Source organism: Mirounga leonina, unplaced genomic scaffold (genome assembly GCF_011800145.1).
Source record: "Mirounga leonina isolate KUSES-001 unplaced genomic scaffold, KU_Mleo_1.0 Mir_53, whole genome shotgun sequence".
NCBI lineage: Eukaryota > Metazoa > Chordata > Mammalia > Carnivora > Phocidae > Mirounga > Mirounga leonina.
This window is the reverse complement of record NW_023270807.1, coordinates 17,916,211-17,934,194: the sequence shown is the minus strand read 5'-3', so window position 1 is coordinate 17,934,194 and position 17,984 is coordinate 17,916,211. Positions and strand designations below refer to the sequence as shown.

The window sequence follows — 17,984 nt, the reverse complement described above, 5'->3', positions numbered from 1 at the left end:
GTATCTTTGGGGTAAATATCCAGTAGTGCAATTGCTGGGTTGTAGGGTAGCTCTATTTTCAACTCTGAGGAACCTTCCTACTGTTTTCCAGAGTGGCTGCACCAGCTTGCATTCCCACCAACAGTGTAGGAGGGTTCCCCTTTCTCTGCATCCTTGCCAACATCTGTCATTTCCTGACTTGTTAATTTTAGCCATTCTGACTGGTGTGAGGTGTATCTCGTGGTTTTGATTTGCATTTCCCTGATGCCAAGTGATGTTGAGCACTTTTTCATGTGTCTGTTGGCCATTTGGATGTCTTCTTTGCAGAAATATCTGTTCATGTCTTCTGCCCATTTCTTGATTGGATTATTTGTTCTTTGGGTGTTGAGTTTGATAAGTTCCTTATAGATTTTGGATACTAGCCCTTTATCTGATATGTCGTTTGCAAATATCTTCTCCCATTCTTTCGGTTGTCTTTTGGTTTTGTTGACTGTTTCTTTTGCTATGCAAAAGCTTTTTATCTTAATGAAATCCCAATAGTTCATTTTTGCCTTTGTTTCCCTTACCTTTGGCGATGCGTCTATGCAGTAAGTGTATCAATCTTTCTTTTATGGCTTTGGGATTTGTTAAATACTTAGAATGGGCTTTGCCTCTCTGAAATTATATAAAAATAAGTTTTCCCATATTGCCTTCTCTTTCTTTTAATGTTTTCTTTTTTTTAAATAAAAGTTTAAATATTTGATCACTTTGGAATTTATTTTGGTGAGGATGTGAGGTAGGAGATCAGATTTAATTTTTTCAATACTATTCACTTATTTTACTTATTAGAAAATCCATCTGTTTTTCACTTATATGAAATGCCACATTTATCATTTCCTATAGCCTCTTACTTTTCTGGGTTTATTTCTAAACTTCCTATTCTGTTTCAATGATCTGTCTGAATGTGCATGTTTTATTATTGCATTTTTTACATTTTAATTATAGTAGTTTTATAAGATATTTTAATGTCTGGCAGAAGACCCCTTTGCTCTTATTTTTCAAATTTTGTATTGTCTATTGCTATTATTTAGTTTTAAAATCAGCTTGTCTAAGTTAAATAAAAAATCCTCTTTGTATTTTTATTGGGATTGTATTGATGCCTCAGTTTATTTTGAAAGATATGCTACCTTCATGAGGTTCACTTTTTCTATCCATTTATTTTAGGTTTTTTAAATTTAAGTTTTAATCCATCTATTAAGTTCCACAGTAGCATTTCAAAGATTTCTTCAAATTCTTCATGTTCTTGAATATTTCTTGTCAACAATGTTTTCAGATATTGTATCTTTTGTGTTACTATTGTAAATTGGCTCTTTTCTTCAATTTTATTCTCTATCTCTGAATCTTCAGGGCAAGTTCATATATTTAACTTCAGGGTATAATTCCATGCAGTCACATTCTCCTGAAAGGTGTTTATCAGGTTGGATAAGTTCTGCTGTTTCACCCTAACATGCTTGGGGAAGATAACCTTGTTCCTGCACCCACTTCCCACTCTCAGGGTGTATGTGTTTCCCTATTTGGTGGCCTCCCTTCCTCTCTTGTATCCCCTTCTGGGGAGATGGCAGACTGGAATCATTGCCCTCAGGAATAATAAATGAGCTTTCTATTCGTTAGCTTGATCAAGTGCTGGTCCTCCAAAAGTGTGGCATAATATCCCTATGATTGGTGCCATGTCTCTTCATACTGATGTCTACAGCAAGGAGACAGGAGTATCTGTGTTTGTTCTTCAGTGGTTAGTACAGAAATCCTGATGGCAGTGGAAGGTGATGTCAGTCACCTCTACAGCATCGTGGAGACTAGAACCTGGTATTTGTGGTATCAAATCATGAAGCTGGAAGGGCTAAGGCTGTCATTTAAAGATGAGGGAGGGAGAACCAGTGAACTCAGGGTCAATGTTACAAATGATCTGCTTTAAGTGGCAGAGTGATCTGTGGCCCTGACTTTGGGCCCCAGCACTTTGTACCATGATGCTCTCTTATACTTGCTATCTCAGAAAGAGAATAAGTTCTATAGGATTGGCAGGGATGATATTTAAAACTCTAGGGCAGGAAGAGTTTTCAGAGACCATCTACTTTACTTCCCTGACTCTTGGCAGCATTTATCTGTGTTTTATTTTTAAATATCTGCAGGATGTGTTACTCCTTCTCCCTGCCTTCTACTTACCATTTCTCCCTGTTTATATAGTAGTTTATATATTTAGCATCAGTCTTTTTCTGCAGTTTGAGCAGGACTTGTGTTTTGACTAAGGAGCTTCATATTTTAATTTCATTTTCTCTCTCTTGTGGACAAATAATTTTTGTCTACCTGTATGGCTCTTCATTCCATCTGAAAATGCTTGATTTATTGCAGGAGGGCTCTGGGCCACCATCCAAGGCTCTGGTTTGGAAGATGTGAGCCTGGTGTTATTTGGATCTCGGTCTTGTGCCATCAACATCACCACAAGCAGTTCACGAAGAATTCAATGCAAAGTTCCCCCCAGAGTAAGTGGAATCTCCTCTCAGGTGGGTGGCCATTATTAACATGTAGTGTAAGGGTTTTCACGAATCTTTTTTAGAACCTAATTAATCAACATGACCTTTTCATCATGAGAGTATGCTAATATTGTTGATATTGCCTATCTTGCAATAAAGTGGGAGGCTGACTCCACCAGTGGGGCTTGCAATTAACATCAGTTGATTTCTTTTAAAAGAACACAATCAGGCAGTCCCAGTTCATACTCTCAGTGAATAATAATGCCACAGAATAAATGAATTTATCTAGTGCATATTCTGGGTATTGATTTGCAAAACTTACATATATTATCATCTCATTTCTCTCTTAAGCAAGCAACAATAACTTAGTTTTCACTAGCACTTTTGTTTTCTGGCATGGATATAAATGGTGGGACTTAGAAACTTCTAGAATGTCTGGTTCCTATAAAATGTCTTCCTAATTATTCCCTTATGCTTCTTTTTTCCTTTAAAAACAAGTCCCTGAGCTTTCCCTTTCTTCTTCAGTTAGTACTATCTCATAGCCTACCAGGAGATTTGAGTCCACATTCTTCCCTGGTTCTGTTGGTGAGAGTCATGCTCACAGTGGAAGTTGAACTATCTATTCCCAGTTCAGTGTCATCAACATTCTCAACACATTCATGACCCTGAAGGATGACTGTTTATTGAACAGATAAAGACCCCTGGAAGAGAAATTTCAGAATCGTCTTTGATCTCTGGCCCTACATTTTTATCTTATCTAGTTATTCAAATATTGTGAAATGTTCACATTTACATATAAACTGTATGGAATTCCAATATATAGTTGTACAGTAACTTGTTTAACTCTTCCCTATTATTGGACATTAAGATAATTTTCAAAATCTCCTATTTTAAACAACAGAAATTGGGTCATCCCACTACATTTTGGAGCATATTTATTTTTCTCAGGATAAATGAATCTAAAGCTTTTGATATGTAGTATCCTGTTATCTGAAATTTCTTTTGGTAAAATTTGCATGGTTCAGATTTCTTTTGCTAGAGAGAATAAGCATTAAAAAACAAACTTTAAATTTTGATCCAAGTAATACATGCAAAGATTAAAAGGAAAATAGTAGAACAATCCTGCTCTCTTACCTCTTTGCACCCTTCTTCAAGTTCCCTTTTTTGAAACAACTACTTTTAATTTTTTGAATATAGTTACAGTACCATTTCCTTGTTAAATCAACAAACTATGTTTACATTATTACAACTATTTTAATGATGTGGGCAGAATCAGGTAATATATTTTTTATTTTATAGTTTTCTTTCTTAGAGATTCTAATTCTTTTTCCTAATATGTTTTCCTCATCATAAAAATCCTCTACCTTAAAAAAATTTCATCACATCAATTACTCTTTTTCCTTGAAGCTGTCTGTTCTCCTGCTTCAATCTAACTTGGTGTTTTCTTGGTTTATTCTACAGATTTCATCCTAGCACTTCCCTTGATTGCTCTCTTGGGTAGATTCACTGTCTTTCGGAGTTCATATCTTCTTTTTTGGCTGTTGTTTATGTTATGAGACCATAGCCTAAAGAAACATCCTAGGAAAGAATATGTGGGAGGGAAGTTTTCTGAGTATTTCCATGTCTGAAAATATTATTACACCTGATGGATAGTTTAGCTAAGTATAGATATGTTTGAAATTGCCATTTTTTTGCAGAACCAACTGGTGTGTTAATTGCAAATCATTCTTATTTACTCTTTAATCAGTTGGATGCCACACTTGCCTATTCTAAGTAATTGTCACTGTGTGTATGTGTGAGTGTGTGAGAAAGAGAAAGAGAGAGAGTGTGAGTGAGAGACTCGAAAGTAGCAATATACTTTAAAAAAATAATTTTCTTGAAATTAACCTTTTAAACTAATTCTATATGGACTTCTCTCAAGTCAGTCTTATTTACAGAGGTTTGATTTTAAAAACTGATTTTTCAGGGGAAAGATGGACCCATTGTGAATTTGACTGTGGTTACAGGGAACCATTCTGCAGTTCTTCCTATGGCATTTACATATGTCTCCTCTTTAAATCCAGTGATCATGTCCCTGAGCAGAAACAGGAGCAACATAGCAGGTAACTACAACATGATACTGCAACATCTTTTTATTTTTAGACCATTGATCCTATAAAGAAGGGAAACAATGGTCTCTTAATTATATCAAAGATAGCATTATATTTTGAATGGAAATTATTTTTTCTGGAAACTGGAACACTGCTATTTTCATTTTAGCCATCACTGAGTAAATCTCCTTATATCTATTTTTTTCCTCTATAAAATTGGGACCATTTCCATCATGAAAATGACATGAGAATTCAAAGGTAATAATTCAATATATACTTATTGAGCACCTGCTATATGCTAATGATAGCACAAACATGTAATAGACTTTAATCCCTGCCATTAATTTATAAGATTATTATTTTAAATTTATAGGTTAAGAAACTAAGGAACAGGGAACTGAAATAACTTATCTAAGATGTTAGCTTTAGTAAGTAACAGAGCTGTGATTTGAACCCAAGCAGTCTGGTTGCAGATTCTAAGCAGTTAACCATTCATACTTTGCTGTAAAATACCATTTTTTTGGCATCAAGTTCTATTGCAGTGGCTATTTGATATGCTTAGAGAATAAGGTGTTCTGATTAACCAAGAATTCTTATTCCTTGAGACATACTATGTATAAAAAGAAGGAATTTTTTAGCATAGAACTACCTGAAACAATTTAATCTTTCATTGATAACTCAGATGATATGATAGGATGAGCTTATAACAATTTATTATTATGTCATACCATATTGATTTAGAAAAGTACCAGGTAACATGCCTTTCTGGTTAACTGAATGCCAGATAAGAGAGAGTTTATGGCAGCCATATCTAAGGATTTATTATAAAAGGCCAACACATTTCCCAAAGAAAAAACTTGGACTCAATTTTTCTGGTACTATTTTCATTTTCCATTGCTCAAGAGCACATAAATAAAGGGATGTGTCCTTTAGCCTCTCAATATTGTTCAGCTCAGTTAGTGCAGAAGAAGGATTTGATGCCTCAGGCGACCAAAGTGTGTAAAATTCCTTAGTGGTATAGAGTCTTCCCAACAAAATAGGAAAGAAAGGAGGGAGTTCTGTGTTCTATTCAGATTCCAAGATTTTGGCTTTTAATACAATTTCCATCTATGATGAAAAGAATTAGTACACTACATCAGTGTCTCAGAGACATCTAGGATTAGCTTGACAATAGAACAAGAACCCAAGGAGTTCATGTTATTGATATTTACAACATGATGCATGATTTGCAGAATTTCCACTTGCATTTAAATCTTTCTACAGGCAGAATAAAGAAGAACATGTTATAAAATCCCCAAAGAGTGGAAGCCTACTGGGAAAGTCTCGTTTGATAGTTGGAATGCTATAAATCTCCACCCAGGAGATGATGATGTTGATGATAACAGTGAAGCCAAGATGAAATTGAAGAAAGAGAGGAAGAGGGACAGGAGAGGGGGAGGATGAACCTAATGTGCAGAACCATGCATGTGGTTTTTGTGGTTAGGCAGTACTGGATCTGAATGAATCCAAACTCAGCCACTCCTTGGGCAAGATAGTTGAATTCCTTTATCTTTAGTGTCTCTACCTGCTAGGTGGGAATAATTCTTTCAAGGTTGCTGTGAAAATTGGAGGTAAATTAGGTAAAAGTAATTGAATCTAAGAACCAGCATGGAGTAAGTACTCAACAAATGCTTTGTGGAGTGAATGGCATCATTCTGCCAGATGCTGAGTGTTGTATAGATAAGCCAAAAATGTCCTGTGTATATTGGCCCTATGTTGTTTACTACTTGACAGCAGGCTGGGACCCATTTGCTCAAAAACATGCCAATGTCAAACTCAAATTTTTACATAACCAATTATTTAAAATATAAGCCCCCCAATAAAACCCCAGATTTTTAGCCTTTTAGAGCCTGCCATTTTGTATACCCTGCAAAACTGTATCCAACCTCTGTTAGCGATAGATAAGATAAAGTTGGGGGCTATAAAATACTCTAAGCCACTGGTGCCCTTTGGAGGTCTCCAAGCCAGAGACTACTGCTAAGTGACATCATCTAAACACATAGCCCCCTATCCCTCGTCCCGGGGAGTTCCCTTGCCTTCCTACCCTTCTGGGTGGTGGTCTCCCAATGTTGCCTGTGGAAGGTCTCATGCTGTGAGATTTTGGTAGCCATGCAAACCTGTCAAAGCACCACCCATATAAAACTCATTTTTTTGTGCTCCTGCCACCTCATTGTCATGTCTTTTTTCTTGTTCAACCCTGAAATCCTTCAAAGTCAGTTTCAGACTTCACAGTAGAAATGAAGTTGGGAAGGCATGAAGAAGTAAAGAGGGTGTGGAGCAAGAAATAAAATGAAGTTGATGGAGGGCTTTTGAATGATGTACTGTACCAGAGACTGTCCTAGGATGTCTAACTTAATCCTTACAGTAAGGTGGGCTTACCATCTTACTGATGAAAAATCCAAGGCTTTGAGAGCCCAAAGTAAGTCATCCAGACTCACACAGATAGGAAAATGACAGAGCAAGGATTTGAACCTAGAGTCAGTCTTCCCAAACCCCACAACCCCTTGTGTTTGACTTTTCTCTTTCAAGTAGCCTCTTCTCCTCCTCACCTGATGGACTGTGCTATTCTGTAGATGCCAACTCTGTAGTTCTCAAACGTTAGCAGCTAAAGGAGTTTTAGAGATGCATTAGCCTGAGCTGAGTCTCTATGAGACACAGGAGAGGTACATGTATTTATTTCCACTCTTGCCATTGCATGCTTGATTTCTGGCTCTTGTTGAGACTCCGTTGTCTGAAGACTGGATTTCTCCTCCCCTATCTCTCCGATTAACTTAATAAACTGGAAGAAAGCTTCAATCACATCCTTTTCTTGCTTAGAAACCATTGGAAGGCTCTGCTATCTACTGAATTAGGTAAAAACCCCTTAGGATTTCTTTCTTGGTCTTCAGCCATATACCCACCATCAACTTGACCTAGTCCCATAGAGTCCCTGACTACGTACATGTATCTGGTCTTCCAGAAAGTCACCCAATTCTCTTTCCTTCTCTCCAAGCCACTGGACGGTTAAATGAGAAAGTGCTGCAAAAGACTTTGGGTAAAACTGTGAAGTTTTTAGAATTGAATTGTAAACCCCCTATTGTTTATTACTTCCTCTTGGGACTTATTTTTCAAATAGAATTTCAAGCACCATCTTGTCCATGAGGTCTTTCTTGATGTTCAGAATGCTGGTGTGGTTTGAACAAACCCACTGCTTGATTTTCACCTCATACAGCGTGTCTTGTACTGAAGCTATTTTAACACCTATTTTACTAACTTTGAAGTCTCTTTGAAGGCAAGGTCTGTGTTTAACTTATTTTTATTCCCTTTGTGGCATCTTCTTGGTACTCAGTAACTATTTAAGGTAAAAAGAATTGAATTAAAGTGTCGATAGCATACATGGCATTTTAGTAAAGTTGCTAATTAAACTAAAAAGGCATTGAAATGTAAGAGAGGACTGGGCTTAGGCCTTGATATTTCCCTTAAGTAGCTATTAAACGTTGGCTGCTGGACCTTACTTTCCTCAAAAGCTGAATGCCAGCGCTCCTAACTGCTCTGTCTATGTCATGAGGATAGTGTGAGGACGAAATGGGATGCCATGTGTGAAAGTGGTCGGCGTGCTCTGTGGTACTGCACCCCTACACAGCATTATTAAGGGGTTCAATGTACACAAAGTATAGCTTTAGGCTTCTATCAGCAGCAAAGAGGAAGTTAAAGAAAAGGACTTGGGGGGTTAAGTGTCCAACTCTTGGTTTTGGCTCAGGTCATGATCTCAGGATCCTGGGATCGAGCCCCGCATTGGGCTCCATACTCAGTGGGGAGTCTGTTTGAGGGTTCTCTCTCTCCGTCTGCCTCTCCCCCCACTCATGCACATGCATGCACGCTCTCTCTCTCAAAAATAAATAAATCTTTAAAAAAAAGACTTGGGGTGCTGGGTGCTGGTTGTGAAGACCATCAGCCCCCCAAACTACTTCTCGATTTATCTTTGCATCTTGATTTGCTTTTGCATGGAGTTAAATTAGTGCCTCTGGAGTACAATAGTCCTGACAATTTTGCTTTTTATGCCTTGAGATTGTAGGCAGTGGCTCAATTATTCTGAGAGTTACTAGAAGTTTCATGAAAAAAATTCGACTGGCATTGAAATGTTCAGTTACAGTGGTATGCACAGGGCTGATCATGTATTTAATCCTGAAAGATAAGTTTAGATTGCATAAGTGGTTGAGGTCACAAACCCACATTGCAGAGGCTAATGGATTCTTTTCAACGCAGGAGGCGAGACCCTTTTCATCAGAATGGCACTTCTGGTAAACTACACCGATTTGGATGTGGAAGTTCACGTTCAGGACACTGTGGCTCCAGCTCACGTGCAAATGCCTCAGGGCCTAGAGGTGGTGCTGCCCCCACTGCCCGCCGGCCTCCATAGGCTCTCAGTCTCCATCAATGGGGTCAGCATTCGCTCACAAGGGTGAGGTGGATGCTTGCCATTCATTTTAGGTCTCTTTCATGGTCTAGTGATTCAGTTGAAGAATTCTGGCTTTGACTTAGGTCTTCACTTTCCCCCCTTCTTCTGAAGTTAGGTGATAAACACATGAGAATCATACAATTTGAAGACATCTTAGAGACCCTCCTGGACAATTCACTCTAAAGACCCATCCAAAGGCAATGTTTGGCCTATTAGTTGGGGAAGAGAAACTTTCTGGAACTAGGATGTCATGGCTTTTGGTTAAGGTGGGGGTGTGGTGAGCATTTATATGTGTTGGGGGTATATTCTGTGCTTTAATTAGAGTCTGTGACTAAATAAGACCTTTAATAAGATTGTGTCTGGGGCTTTGAATAAATGGCTTAAAATTGTTGCCCAAGCTGTGCTCAGATCCTCTTTGCCCCAAAGTCCCTCTGCCTAGTATTTCTCCAGAAGTTCCCTCTCCTCATTCCAGAAAGTTAGCTAAACTGTATGGGGCTGATGCCACCACATGATACTGGCCCAGGAAAATATCCCACACAACATTTTCTCCCCACTGTGTCCTTTCTTTTCTGTGAGGCAGTGCCATTCACACCTGCTCTCCATCACTGTTCCCTGTGTGTTCTTCTCTCCCCAATACCAATGTCTCTCTGTCTTGTTCCTTCCTTTCTCTCTTTCTGACTCAGTTATTTTATAACAATCTCCCCATTCTCCGCAGGGTTGATCTTCACATCCAGTACATCACAGAAGTTTTCAGCATTGAACCTTGCTGTGGGTCCCTTCTGGGTGAGTGGTTCTCATATCATTTATTCAGCAGGTCTGCTCACTGGATATTCAGGTTGTGTTCCTGGATTTGAACCAGTGAGACCAGAGATGGGACATCAGGGAGAGGAGCTTTCCTTGTGCTCTGGGAATTGAGGGGTGTACTTTGAAGGGTGTGGAAACCGGTGAGCCCCAGTGAGCTCAGGAAATTGACAAATTTTTATGACAAGATGTGCCTGGTTTTGTTTGTCTGATGAGAAGAGGTGAAACACCCAATGGATAGCACATCTCTAGAGGATATTAGAAAAATAAGGGAAGAGCATCCTATGTTATCCTTTTAGATACTGGAGGTGCAAGGAGAGAAGGAATGAGTCTGGTGTCTTCACTTTCCTCTGGGGGTGCAGATGAAGGACCCAGAAGGAGTTGGAAACACAAATGTCAATATGGGAGATATAAGGACAAGACAAAAATCTGGAAAACTATTCATTTTTAGAAAAAAATTGAAAGCTCTATATCTCCATGTGAATAATCATTGTGATAGTGTATGTAATAGCACTTTATCCTTTTTGAGTATAGTAAAATCCTTTTTAAGGTTGCTTGCCTAGACTGCAAGTTTGGTCATGATATGAGGTACCTTGCTCCAACCCCTGTTCTGAAGATGGAGCTTGCTCGTCCCTCAGCTAGAGAGACGAAATCTAGGAATATAGTAGCAGGATCACAAGCATGTTTCAATATTTCAATGGCTCTTTGAGATGTCTCAAAACACATGCACACACACGGAGGTATGCCTACATGATATATGGACTATTGGACTATCACATAGAATAATATAGAAGGTAAGTATAAGACTTCAACAAGTTGGATTTTTTTTTCAGTGTATAAGTTGAATATATACAGAACCATCTACATATACTCTACATCATAACATATAGAATAATAGGGGATAATATGTGAGATCATATGGCAAATGACAAGAAGACTAAGGAATTTGATTTTCCATTAACATAGACATTATACATATACTCTGTCTACATAATAATTATATAAAATATTATTACAGATTAACATGCCAGATAACATAGCAGTGACAAGAACACTTCCAGAAATAAGATTTTTCATTAGTGTCTACATTGACTAAAGTGGCTTCTAGGATCTATAAATATACTTGAAAATTTTGTCTGAAGTATTATAAACATCCTTCCCCTATATAACAATTTACATTGTGGGCGCCTGGGTGGCTCAGTTGGTTAAGCGACTGCCTTCGGCTCGGGTCATGATCCTGGAGTCCCGGGATCGAGTCCCGCATCGAGTCCCGCATCGGGCTCCCTGCTCGGCGGGGAGTCTGCTTCTCCCTCTGACCCTCCTCCCTCTCATGCTCTCTGTCTCTCATTCTCTCGGTCTCAAATAAATAAATAAAAAAAAAAATCTTAAAAAAAAAAAAAAAACAATTTACATTGTTTTACTATTATGTGAATTTCAGCCCATCTAACTCCTGCCAAAATGATCACAAATTTAACATTGATGGGGTGAGATGAAGTTGCTGAGGTTTTGCTAACAGCCCACCTTCCATTTAAATTGCGCTGGGGTTTGCACAGGTGCTGTGAGTTCCTAGTTCTGAATATCAGCTTTTAAGTTTTGTTTTCGATGTTCATACTTTAGGTGGAACCATCCTCAGCATCTCGGGAGTAGGATTCAGCAGGGACTGTGCTCTGGTTTGGGTGCTTGTGGGTAATCGGACCTGTGACATCGTGAACTCAACAGACACGATCATCTGGTGTGAGACCCCGCCCACTGCCCTGCTGCCTGATGCAGCCGTTCCTGCTGTCCCAGCCCCGGTGGAGGTCTGGGCTGGCAATGTGTCCTCTGCCCAAGGACCCTTACCCAGCGTGGTGGGGAAGGGCTTTACCTTCATGTATGAAGCGGCAACAACACCAGTGGTCACTGCTGTGCGAGGAGAAATGACCAGTAGCAGCCTGAAACTCTCCGTGGAAGGAAATAATCTCCCCAACTCAGTGATCCTTCTGGGGGTCTTAAACTGTGATCTGGAGACACAGTCTTTAAGGAGCAACATGAGCCTGTCTGGGTGCTCTTTTCCTCTTCACAGTTTGGAGGCGGGCATCTATCCTCTCCAAGTACGTCAAAAGCAGATGGGGTTTGCTAACATGTCTGCAGTGTCCCAACAATTTGTGATAACACCCCGGATAATGGCCATCTTGCCGACCCATGGATCTGCTTGTGGCGGGACTGTACTCACAGTGAGGGGGCTGGCTCTCAACTCTAGGAAGAGGTCAGTTCGGGTGGACCTTTCAGGTCCATTTACTTGTGTGATTTTGAGCTTGGCGGACCAGACAGTCCTCTGCCAGATTAACAGAGTGGGTGACCACTTGCCTGATGCTTCCTTCACCCTGAACATCACAGTCCTGGTCAATGGGCTACTCGGTGAGTGTCAGGGCAATTGCACTCTTTTCTTGCAGGAAGAGACAACTCCCATCGTGGACTCCTTGACCACTAACATCAGTGGGTCTCTGACCATGGTGCTGATTAGGGGTCAGAAGTTAGACATCACAGCAGATGAGCCAATGGTGTTTGTAGATAATCACCTTCCCTGTGTTGTAACTTTCTTGAATGCAAGCCATGTGGCATGCTGGATAAGTGACTTGACCCCAGGACTCCACTATGTATCTGTTTTTCATACAAGAATTGGATATGCTTGTTTTGGCAATGTTTCCAGACACTTCTACATTTTGCCTCAAGTGTCTCATTCTTTCCCCAAGAATTTCAGCATCCATGGCGGAGGCCTCTTGACCATCGAGGGTGCAGCTCTGCGAGGAGAGAACAGCACACTAGTCTTCGTTGGCCGGCAGGCCTGCCTGACAGTGAGCCTCAGCTCCGAGCTCATCCAGTGCATTGTTCCTGCAGGAAACGGCTCTGTGGGCCTGGTCATCGAGGTAGATGGACTTTCATACCAGATGGGAATCATTGGTTACAGCAGTGCCTTCACCCCCCAGTTACTCTCTATTTCTCAGACTGATAATGTCTTAACCTTTGTGGTGGCCCGGGTCTCAGGAGCTGAGAACGTTGACATTTTTCTTGGGATGTCACCCTGTGCGGGTGTCTCTGGCAACCACACGGTTCTCCAGTGTGTGGTCAGATCCCTTCCTGCTGGGGAGTACCCAGTCAGAGGGTACGACCGCATGAGGGGCTGGGCCTCATCCGTCCTGGTCTTCACATCCACAGTCACCATTTCAGCAGTGACTGAGAACTTTGGTAAGTCAAGCAAATAAGACAGACCTCTTTTTTTATGTAAATGAATTCATAACTACTGTTACCATTCTAAAAGGTAGGAAATCAACCCCAGTCTGAAAGACAGAAGGAGAGAGAAGCCTGATTGGCCTCCTACAGTCCACGTTACCTCCTAAAACTTGTCTTTGGCATGCCCCCTGTATGAGGCTTTGTTTTTTTTTTTTAATCAAGGAATTTGTGCAGATCCCGGAAGTGTGATTTTATTTTAATTTGATTTCTTAACGTGATTTAATTTGTGTCTTCCATGATTCCACCTGGAGGGGCTCATAATTTGATCATGTAAGTAGTACATAGGTGCCGTCACCTCTTTCTTAGACCTCTCTGGCAGCCGGAATTATTTAAAACTTATTAAATATCATTAACTTTTATCATTTTGGAATTATTTCACAGATGAATCCACACCCCAGCACTAAGAGGTCAGCTGCATAGTATGATTGCATTGGTTGAAATGTTTTCTCCTTTTACTATTTTTTTTAAAGATTTTATTTATTTGTCAGAGAGAGAGACAGCAAGAGAGGGAACACAAGCAGGGGGAGAGGGAGAGGGAGAAGCAGGCTTCCCGTGGAGCAGGGAGCCTGATGTGGGGCTCGATCCCAGGACCCTGGGATCATGACCTGAGCCGAAGGCAGATGCTTAATGACTGAGCCACCCGGGCACCCCTGTTTTCTCCTTTTAGATAGATATACTGAAATTTGCCTTGCCTTTTTTTCCAGTGATGGCTTTGGTTTCTGTTCAGGTAAAGCCCTACTGCACTTGAGACCACTCAAATTTGACTGTGATGCAGAAAGTACAGGGAAATTAAGGGAGCTGAATCTTTTTTTTTTTTTTAAAGATTTTTATTTATTTATTTATTAGAGAGCGAGCGAGAGAGAAACAGCATGAGAGAGGAGAGGGTCAGAGGGAGAAGCAGGCTCCCCGCTGAGCTGGGAGCCCAATGTGGGATTCGATCCCAGGACCCTGGGATCATGACCTGAGCCGAAGGCAGTCGCTTAACCAACTGAGCCACCCAGGCGCCCAAGGAAGCTGAATCTTAACACCGATGAAGTGCTAGCCAAGTCAGTTCTTAGAACAAATTTCTCTGGCCTCGGCTGGGTGGAATGCTATAGGGATTGGGATTTTGGTCCTGAGTGTGTTAGTAATTTAGTGGGGTACATTTCTATGGATAAAGGGGTTTGGGCTGGATGATCCCTAGGTCCCCTTCCTTCTACAATTCCATGATTTTTATGATGAGAGAGCAGGGCTATGAAATGCACCCTAAGCAAAGTGTTCTTCTTGGGTTTGTCAGGTGGGTGTAAGAACCACCGAGACTTGACCTGAGGGCAGTAGACACTGGAACTCCATCTCAGTGTGGACTAGAGGTTGCCACATCTCTGAGAGTCCAGGTGACATTTTTCTTTTTTTGGTTCTCAGACTGAAGCAAAACATGATGTTTGTTTAGAATTGTTATACTTTTACCCATCAGGGATGGGTGCTGTCCTGTGTTGCTGGTAGAAGTGTAAACTGGTACAACATTCTTTTGGAGAGAAATTTGGCAATATCCATCAAATCTAAAACCTTACTTTTCCTTTGACCTCGAAATCCCACTTCTAACAGCTTGCAACAGTTTTATGCAAATAAATGTACAATTCCTCGGCACCATTAATTATAGTGAGAGAGGAGAAATAAGAAAAGAACCAGTATGGAGCCCAATGCGGGGCTCGAACTCACGACTGTGAGATCAAGACCTGAGCCGAGATCAAGAGTCAGATGCTTAACTGACTGAGCCACCCAGGCGCCCCTAGAAAAAATTTCTTTGTATAAAAATATAGATGCTTAAAAAATTCTGGAAGGATTCACAAGAAACCAAACGTGGCTACCTCTATGGAGTGAGCTAGGTGGTTTAGTGGAACTTTTACTTTCGTTGTATACTCTTTGGTATAAAAAAATTAAGAATGATAAATAAGTGTTACTTTTCTATATAAAAATCATTACATTTTTATAGATTGTTGAATATGATTGGAATCTGACAGAACAAGGACTCCAGTCTCTGGAGGCCAGAGCTTAGTGGGAAGATGCTAAGGATACTGGAACATAAAGCCAGTTGTGTAGATTCTGGAGGGCAGAAAAAGAATGAGGCGGCAGCAAGAAAGCATGGATCTGAATTTTGAGTTAAGTAGAGAAAGAGAGATTTGCGTTTGTAATCATGAACTTATATTTTGTTTTGAAGGCTGCCTGGGTGGAAGGCTTGTGCATGTGTTTGGAGCAGGATTTTCTCCAGGGAACATCTCAGCTGCTGTGTGTGGTGCTCCCTGCCAGGTCTTGGCTAATGCTACAGAGTCAGCCTTCAGCTGCTTGGTCCTGCCCCTGGATGGTCTGTACGAATGCCACATATTTTTTTAAGGGTGTACATAAAAATGATATTCTTTGGTTAACTGCATTTTTGTGATCAATGCTGTATTGACATCCAATTTTTCTATGTGTTCTTGGGAAGAGGATTTCTCTATTCCCTATCTAAAATGTTAGATGGGACTGCCTCTTAAAATGGTTCAGAATAACTTTTGTCATATTAATGGCAATGCAAAATTATCACCCGTGCTCTTGATGGTTGTTGTATGATGATGGAGAAAGTAATTGTGAGTTCTGAATATTAGTTTTAATGACAGCCTTAGACATCATGGAGTAAACAATCTCTTGGTCTTGTTCTGAGGTGGAATTGTTGAGAACATCTGCTTATTGGAGGTACTAGTGTAGGGATTAGATCAGCAAGCTGGATATCTCTTGCGTATTTCCCTGGTGCACGCAGTTCTGGAATTCTTTTTTTTTTTTTTTTTTTTTAAAGATTTTATTTATTTATTTGACAGCGAGAATGAGAGAGAGAGAGAGAGAGAGAGAGAGCATGAGAGGGGGAGGGTCAGAGGGAGAAGCAGACTCCCTGCCGAGCAGGGAGCCTGATGCGGGACTCGATGCTGGGACTCCAGGATCATGACCTGAGCCGAAGGCAGTCGCTTAACCAACTGAGCCACCCAGGCGCCCCCTGGAATTCTTATCATAGGCAAAAGAGCCAACATGAACACTGTCCTCTTATTCTGTAATGCCCAGGTACTTACCCAATAGAACACCGTGATCTCTCATTGCTTTAAGCATCACAGCTGTCATGTAAATTGGGGTACAAGAAGCTGTGTCTTTGTTAGAGAGAAAGGTACAAAGTTTTGATAGTCCCATGATGGGGCTTTCTAGTAGTGGGTAATTACCCACTGAGCTTCAGAAAAAAAGTCAAAGGGAAGAAATTGCCATTATCACTAGAGGACCAGCTTAGCCAGCTGATTAACTTGTTTGCATAATCATAGATTTTGTACCTATGTGCTTAGAAACCACTTGTACACATGCTTTCAGAATAATGCTTTAAATTATATTCCTAACTTCTGTTTGCAACTTGAATGTGGGTGAAGGATTTACGAAGTGATCAAAGCATCACTTTACCTGAGCTTAGACAAAAATTCCCCCATGGGTAATTGGTGATGGCAGTTGACATTTGATTGTCTTAGCCAAGAAGGGGAAGGAGGTGGAAGGGGGAGGGAGGGAGGGAGAGTGCGAGAGAGAGAGAGAAATGATCCTTGTTTAAAATACAAACTAGAAATGGAGTTTCCTATTATCATCATATGTATAAGCAGAGCATCATAGAAGAGAGATCTATTCCACGGAAGATTCCACAATAGGAAACTTAAAGTGGAAGAGTTAGGTTTAAGCTTCTTCCCTTCTCCACTCTCCCTCTTGGGCATAGACCAGTGCTGGCACAGTGCATGCATCAGATTGATGCTTAATGAAGGAATTAATGAATTGGGAAATTGTGCAAACAGAAAACCAAGACTCCGTATTTCTAGTTTCCAATATTTAACTAATACTGCTACAGTCTTTTTAAAAGGCTGTCACACATACACAGCTTAAGTTAATTAACTTTTGAAAACTCTTTGGTATTATGTCAGGACACAGTTTTGATTAGAAGTACAAAATAAAAATCATTGAGGTTTTTGGGACAGGTAAATTGTGATATTGGAAGGTTGATAACTCATAGAAGAAGAGGTATAGAAATTGTTATATCTTAAAAGGTTCGATTTAAGTTTAGAAGAGTACTTCTCAAAATGCCTTTATTTATTTTATTATTATGTTCAATTACCCAACATATAATACATCATTAGTTTTTTTTAAATTTTATTTTATTATGTTATGTTAATCACCATACATTACATCATTAGTTTTCCATGTAGTGTTCCATGATTCATTGTTTGTGTATAACATCCAGTGCTCCATTCAGTACGTGCCCTCTTTAATACCCATCACCAGACTAACCCATCCTCCCACCCCCCACCCCTCTAGAACCCTCAGTTTGTTTCTCAGAGTCCATGGTCTCTCATGGTTCGTCTCTCCCTTCAATTCCCCACCTTCATTTTTCCCTTCCTATGATCTTCTTCTTCTTCTTCTTCTTTTTTTTTTTTAACATATAATGTATTATTTGTTTCAGAGGTACAGGTTTGTGATTCATCAGTCTTACACAATTCACAGCGCTCACCATAGCACATACCCTCCCCAATGTCTATCACCCAGCCACCCCATCCCTCCCACCCCCCACCACTCCAGCAACCCTCAGTTTGTTTCCTGAGATTAAGAATTCCTCATATCAATGAGATCATATGGTATGTGTCTTTCTCTGATTGACTTATTTCGCTTAGCATAATACCCTCTAGTTCCAACCATGTCATTGCAAATGGCAAGATTTTGTTTTTTTTTGATGGCTGCATAATATTCCATTGTGTGTGTGTGTGTATATATATATATATATATACACCACATCTTCTTTATCCATTCATCTGTTGATGGACGTCTTGGTTCTTG

General features: G+C 40.1%; 1 protein-coding gene across 1 annotated transcript in view; it reads left to right on the top strand.

Annotated features, from left to right (window-relative positions):
* PKHD1 (PKHD1 ciliary IPT domain containing fibrocystin/polyductin) overlaps positions 1 to 17,984 on the top strand; it is a 454,138-nt gene that overhangs the window by 57,200 nt on the left and 378,954 nt on the right. Inside the window, exons 27-32 of the mRNA XM_034990755.1 lie at positions 2,365 to 2,495; positions 4,453 to 4,588; positions 8,861 to 9,056; positions 9,769 to 9,836; positions 11,472 to 13,079; positions 15,322 to 15,465. Of these exons, the coding sequence (XP_034846646.1) occupies positions 2,365 to 2,495; positions 4,453 to 4,588; positions 8,861 to 9,056; positions 9,769 to 9,836; positions 11,472 to 13,079; positions 15,322 to 15,465 (2,283 nt within the window). The remainder of the gene's footprint in view (positions 1 to 2,364; positions 2,496 to 4,452; positions 4,589 to 8,860; positions 9,057 to 9,768; positions 9,837 to 11,471; positions 13,080 to 15,321; positions 15,466 to 17,984) is intronic.